We start from the raw sequence: 7,420 nt of genomic DNA on the forward strand, positions 1-7,420 counted from the left end.
GTCTACTTGAAAATTTGCAGGTTCTGGGGGAAGTATGACCCTAGAAATTAATTGTGATTAATTTCAATCACTTTATTACAGTGCAGTAGGGCTACCCATCTTCTAATTTCCAGCCCCATGCAAGTGTTCCTATAGTAGCTTGAAGAATAATAGTAGGCAATAAGGACCTTGCCCTCCAAATATCAAGGCTCTGTATTCTGATTACAGATTAATCCTTTGAATCAAGGACCTAAAGACACAAAGGCGGGTCACCATTAATGCAACCACCATCAGCTAAAAGAGCGTGCAGGGAATTTAAAAAGAATGTACTTTTTTTCATTTTTCCCTTTCCTGCCTTTCAGAAGTGAGACATTTAGGGATTTATGATATTCAAAATTCACAATATATGCAAAAAAATTTTAGAACATCACTGCCTATGCCAGAGAAAGATGAAGGCACAAAAAGAATACATCTGAGGAGATCTCACACTTAAACCTCAAGCTTATCTCCAGCACAGAGACACCCTCCAACAATGTTAAGCTTTTTTAAACAGCAAACACTGGAGAAAAGGGAGAATCTGATTCCCAGAGTTATCGTATTTTAAGATTCAAGTGTTCACTTTCACATGGAAAAATCACAAAACAAAGTAATAGGAAAGTTTGGCCCACTCAAAAGAAAAAATAATCAAACCATCTCTGAAGAAGAACAGATGGAAGGCTTACTAGACAAGGACTCAAGTGTCTTGAAAATGCTCAAAGAGCTAAAGGAAGACATTGACAAATTTAAGAAAACAGTGTATGAAAGAAATTGGAAACTCAATAAAAAAGATAGAAAGTATTAAAAGAAGCCAAAAGAAATTCTAAGATGAAAAGTACAATTACTGAAAAGAAAAATACACTACATGGATTCAAAGGCATATTTGAACATAGAGAAAAATCAGCAAGCTTGAAGATAGCACAGTTGAAATTGTAAAGTCTGAGGAACAGAAAGAAAAAGGGTTTAAGAAAATTGAACAAAGCCTAACAGACCTGTTGAACAATATCAAGATCAACATATGCAGTTTGGGAGTCCCAGAGGAAAAGAGAGAAGGAAAAGGGGAAAAAGAACATTTGAAGATACAATGGCTGAAAACTCATATTTGATGTAAGCTTTGAATCTAAAATCATTGTTTCAAATAGGATTAACTCAGAGAGATCCGCACCAAGATACATTACCATCAGATTGTCAACAGCCAAAAAGAGAGTTTTGTTTATACATCCATCAAAATGACTCAATAATCTTTGCCCTTTTTTCTACTAGTGTAGGGAATTACATTGGTCAAGTTTTTAATGTAGGCCAACATTGTATTCCTGGAATAACTCTCACTTGGTTGTAATGTATTCCCTTTTTTCTGTAATGTTAGATTCAATTTACTAGTATTTGCTAAGTGTATTTTCTGCTATGCTTAGAAGATATGCTGGTCTATAATTTTCTTTTCTTGTAATTTGTGGTGTCTAATTTTAGCATTAAGGTTATACTGTCTCATAAAATGAACTGTGAAGGATACTCTCTCTTTTTCTACTTCTAAGGTACATAGTAGGAATGAGTTCATATGTTCACTATGTTCACTAAAAAATATGTAAAAGACTGTTTATTAATGCACTACACATAATGGCTAAAACTTCCATCCATCAATGGGATGGATAAATAAATTATGGCATATTCATAATATGATGGAATATGATCCAGTGGAATCATATTCTACTGAAGTGGAATACTGTACGTATACATTGGAATAGTATTCATCAGTGAGAATGCACAAACTGCAACTACATAGCATACAATCCAAACACAATACGGAAAGAGAAGTAAAGCCACACATAAAAGATGCAATGAACTTTGTGAAAATTCATTGAGCAGTATAATTATGATTTACTTTTTTCATCAGAGGAAAATTGCTTTACAATGTTGCGTTAGTTTCTGCTGTACAACTATGCAAATCAGTCCTTACTATATATGTATATCACCTCCCTCTTGAGCCTCCCTCCACCCCACATCTCACACTTCTAGGTCATAACAGAGGGCCAGGCTGGGCTCCCTGTGTTATACAGCAACTTCTCACCAGATAGCTCTTTTAGGCGTGGTACTATACATACGTCAATACTACTTTCTCCATTCATCCCACTCTTTCCTTCCCACCACGGTGTCCACAATCTGTTCTCTATATCTCCATCTCCATTCTTTCTCTGCAAATAGGTTCATTGATACCATTTTTCTAGATTCCACATGTATGCATTAATATACATTGTTTATTTTTCTCTTTGTGACTTACTTCACTCTATATAACAGGCTCTAGGTTCATCCACTTCTCTAGAACTGATTCAAATTCATTCCCTTTATAGCTGAGTAATATTCCATTGTGTGTATGTGTATGTATGTGTATATATATATATATATATACACATATACATACCACATCTTCTTTATCCATTTATCTGTTGATGGACATCTAGGATGTTTCCATGTCCTAGCTATTGTAAATAGTGCTGCTATGAACATTAGGTTACATGTGTCTTTTCAATTATGGTTTTATTTGTTTGCTGTATGTGTGACGCTTCAGAATTTTCTTTAGAAATAAACAAAGCAGATTTGAAAAAAAGGCAAACAAAATGCTCAGATACAAAAATTATAATTACTGAAATTAAAACCAAATGATCAGTTTTGAATTTTCCCAAATTTCTTAACAAAATGGAAGAAATAGAATGATATAAGCAAAAATTCATGAAAACATTTTTAACAAAAACTAGGTGGCAGAGTATTTCCCCAAGAACCCAGAATACAAACAGGCCAAAATCTCTGACAGCAATAACATGTGCAATCAGCAGTTATGCTGTACATAGCCAGAGAAAGAGTTAATTTTGTTATTCCTAACAGCTAGGGAAAACAGAAATTTATGTTTCAGAGAGAGAAGTTTTCAATATTGAAAAAACAACCAAAACAAGCAGGAAACATATAAAAAGGTGTTCAGAATTATTAGGCATCTGGTAAATGCAAATTTAAATTGGCACACACATCAAAATGGCTAAAATTTTTTAATTAACCATACCAAGAGTTGGTACAGAGAAGAAAAAAGGAGAGTCTCATACATGGCTGGGGGGAACATAAGATACTTGAAAAACTTTGTCAATGTCCACTAATGTTAATGACACTCAAACCTCTGTCCCTCAGGAAAATGATTTCATATAAGTACCAGGGGGCAGGTAGAGAATGTTCAAAATAAAGTTGAATGTAATAGCCCCAAAGCAGAAGCTGTGTTAGTTACCTCTCAACTTAGAGACTAAACAGCAATAGCAGCAGCTGCAAATTACCAAAACTTAACTTAGTGATCTAAGATTTTAGTGACCTAAAACAACAATAAACACTTATCACATTTATATGGGTTAGAAATTGAGAAGAGGCTTAGGTGGGTTATTCTGGCTTCAATATTTTGGCCTCCTGCTGTGAAGACCTGACTCATTAGAGAAGCCCCTGATGCTGAGAAAGATTGAAGGCAGGAGGAAAAGTGGACAACAGAGGATGAGATGTTTGGGTGGCATCACTGACTCAATGGACATGAGTTTGAGCAAGCTCCAGGAAATGGTGAAGGACAGGGAAGTCTGGCATGCTGCAGTCCATGGGGTCACAGAGAGTGACTGAACAACAACAAAGTCACTCAGTCGTGTCCGACTCTTTGCGACCCCGTGGACTGTGGCCCACCAGTCTCCTCTGCCCATGGGATTCTCCAGGCAAGAACACTGGAGTGGGTTGCCATTTCCTTCTCCATGGACATGTTTGTTAACTTTATTATAATTCACTAAACTGTACATTTATTTCCATATACTTTTATATGCTTGGTATAGTTTACAGTTTTTAAAGTTAAAAAAATTTTTCCTTATTCATGGAGGTTATGCAGAGATTTATTAAAAAAGAAAATCCCTTATTATAATTGACATAGAGATTATTTATTTAAAATATCTTAATCCCAACTTATTCCATTTGCAGTAGTCTTCAACTGTGTAACAATAAATACAAATACATCCTATTTTAGGAGTAGCTATAGTATTACTACCTCAATTTCATTTCTGCAGTGAATGCCTTCACATTTGTTTTATATAGACATGAATTTCCTCTTTCCTTTAGGATGAAAATTGCCTACTCATAAGAGTACTATACAGATCCTACACTACACACACACCACACACAAATACCACACACACACACACAGATACACCAACAGGAAAAAGAAACCATACCCAATTTTTATGAACAATGTTTAGAAACTGAGTCCTATAGAACATTAGAGTTCATGTAATTCTGCTTTGGCAAAGAGCATGTGAGTTATTTTTTCCATGTCTAAAAGTGATTATCCTACCCTCTGCAATTTTTACAAACTGTGAGCAATAAGACCATATTTCATGTGGAAGTAAATCTGTTGAAATACTTAACAGTCATATGTAGTAAAAATGGAATTATGTCATCTTTGTTTTAACTGCACATATTATTTCTCTATTGGTGGGATAACTGGAAAGGGAATTATTGGGGAATTTTGTAAACGGGGCCCTCTCTATTACTCATCTGTCAAATCTTTCCTTTCTTAGGTAACATCATAAATCAGGATCATCACGGAATTATTGGCTACTACATTCCCAGCAAGGGAATTTGTTGGGGAAAGGTGATTGTTGAAATCATACATTTCTAACATTATGTGTTAATGGAGACTAATGGGAAGCACAGAGATTCAAGCATGTGGAATGGGAACAGAATATTTGCAGAAGAGAACTTTTAAGTTACTTTCCACAGGCCCCTGTAGTTTGATTGATACTTCTGACCCTACCTCTAATATTCCATACCTATTAAGAGAATAGAAATAAAGAACTGTCTCCTCGTCTCTATTTTTCATGTTTTCCTTCTTCTAACTTCCCCCTTCCATATCTTTTTGTTCCTAAGCATAAACCTGGCAGGAATTGGGAAGTGATTGGGTGGGGGAAAGGTTTGTCTGAGGATACAGCAATGGTAACACCATGATTTTCTTTTTTTTTTTTCTGTTAAAGGTGTTTCATATTATGGAGGAAGCTAAAACACTATTCAATCTAGTAGACTACTTCATCAGCCAGATAACACTGGAACAAATCTTTCTGACTTTTGCTAATATTGATAAGGCCAAGAAATAAAGCTGCTATGAGATTCATTTCTGATGTTGAAAGCTCAGCTTCTCTGTACACCAGTGCCAAACTGAATCTTGGAGACAGACTTTTGGGTGAAGTAGAAAAGGATAGTTTCATTGCCTTGCCAGGTAAAGGGGGCCACAGCAAGCTAATGCCCTCAAATGTCCCAACTTGAAGAAGATAATAAGTTTTATAGTAATCGATCCGTACATGGACAGTCTTCTGTGGATTAGTGGTAAGGTAAGTAGGAGTCAGCATCATCAACCTTCAGCTCCAACTGGTCTGAGGTTCTACATGCTTGTGAGCAGCATACTGTCATTAACTTTTAACTTTTCCCACCTGGAGGAGGCAAAGATATCGTTGTGTATATCCACTTATGGGGAAACAGGACCCTGCCCCAAGGCTACCCTTGACTGTTTCTCCCTGGTCTCACAAGCCCCCTCCCTTCCCCAATTAACAACTGCTTGAATCTGCCCACTGGAACTCAGGGAAGGTCACGGAGGCTGAATGAAGGCTGTTTCCTGTCAAAGAAATGGGGGACACACAAAATCTTTGTTCTCAGGAGACCCACAGGGCCTTGCTCAGCATCATTCCCAACCAGTGACTACTATGCCTTTCTGGCTGCTGCCTACAACTAGATACAGAGAAGCATCTCTCTCCCTCTCTCTGTCTTTCTCAACCTCACTCTCCCTCCCCTCCCCTCTCTCCTCTCCTCTTTTCTTTCCTTCTCCCCTCTCCTTCTCCTCCTTCTCTCTCTTCTCCTTCTCAGTCCCCTCTTCTTCTCTCTCCCTGTGTGTCTCTGTCTGTCTCTGTGTGTGTGTCTATCACTCTGTGTGTGTGTGTACACAAACTGAAACCCCAAAGAAGAAAGATTGCAACCTTTGATGATTAGAGTAAGTGACCTGTTGTCAAGAAATGAACTACGAAGGGTCTGAGATTTTACCCTACCTGTAAATTGTCAAGTTAGCTTACCACAGTTCCATGAATACTGGCAGAAGACACTGGAATCCTACGTCAAGAACATAAGACTTGAGACTTCCCTGGTGGTACAGTGGATAAGAATATATCTGCCAATGCAGGAGACACAGGTTCGATCCCTGGTCCGGGAAGATTCCACATGCCGCAGAGCAACTAAGCCTGTGGACCACAGCGATTGATCCTGCACTCTAGAGCCTGCAAACCACTACTACTGAGCCTACATCTGCAATGACTGAAGCCTGTGTGCCTAGAGCCTCTACTCCACAGCAAGAGAAGTCCCCACAATGAGAAGCCCTCACACTGCAACCAGGAGCAATCCCCACTCACAGCTAGAGAAAGCCCACACATAGCAACAAAGACCCTATGCAGTCAAAAAAAAAAAAAAAAGACACTAGATTTTGTTATTCACAGCAGTAACAGTAGGCAGAGATCATAATTTGTGTCAGTTCCCCAATCCTACCTGTTTATTCAGAGGGTTGTGTTACAGAAGAGGAACCCTGAGCTTCTGGAACTCAAATCTTCATAATAGGCAGTCAGTAAACCCGCCAACATGTGCTCTGGAAGTAAACATTTTATTACACTGAACATTAAGTAAACCTTTCCACTGGTCCAGAGGGAGATGTTGTCTCTTGTCAAAAGCCACCTGCTCTATAATCATCCTTGCAAAATCCTTGCATAACCAAAAGGCAGTTAATATATTTTCTTGAAAATCATACGCAAAAGACCCATGAAAAATTGTCTCCCAATAATATCTCCCATCTTGACTTCTAGCATATTTCCCCTTGAGTATACTACCTCATCAGCTTCTCTGGTTAATCTTAGATTTGAACCAAATTTATTTGGTTCAAATTTATTTAATTTGCCTCATACAATTATTAAGACTACTATCAGTAGAACTTTAAGCAACATGATGAGGCTAACCTACAGTATTTTACCTTAACCATGTCTCCCAGGTCTCAGACCCAACTAGCTAAACAAATCCTATAAACCAATTTAGTTAACCTTAGAAAATCAAGTGGCTTTCTCACATTTCTGTATTCACCATTTCACTTGTACTGAGGCACTGATTCATGAATAGCACAATGTAATAGTAATTACATTGACTCCATGCTGGCCTGCAAAAAGAAAATCTAGGGAAGTTCTACCACTCTAAACCACCTTGGTCGTGAGATTCTGATTTAACTGCCTTCCTAAATGCCTGCTCTCTTATGACCATCTCAAAGGAGCAAGGCAATGTTTTTTGAAGGGAAACAAGTTGATAGCTCAATTCATACCCAATT

General features: G+C 37.7%; 1 protein-coding gene across 1 annotated transcript in view; it reads left to right on the forward strand.

Moving 5' to 3' along the window:
* The window catches only part of ABCA16 (ATP binding cassette subfamily A member 16), a 214,316-nt gene extending 209,131 nt beyond the window's left edge, over positions 1 to 5,185 (forward strand). The window contains exons 30-31 of the mRNA XM_059881562.1: positions 4,596 to 4,669; positions 5,049 to 5,185. Coding sequence (XP_059737545.1) covers positions 4,596 to 4,669; positions 5,049 to 5,168 — 194 coding nt within the window. The 3' untranslated portion in view covers positions 5,169 to 5,185. The remainder of the gene's footprint in view (positions 1 to 4,595; positions 4,670 to 5,048) is intronic.
* Positions 5,186 to 7,420: the final 2,235 nt, after the last annotated feature.

This window comes from Bos taurus, chromosome 25 (assembly GCF_002263795.3).
Source record: "Bos taurus isolate L1 Dominette 01449 registration number 42190680 breed Hereford chromosome 25, ARS-UCD2.0, whole genome shotgun sequence".
In the NCBI taxonomy this organism is placed as follows: domain Eukaryota; kingdom Metazoa; phylum Chordata; class Mammalia; order Artiodactyla; family Bovidae; genus Bos; species Bos taurus.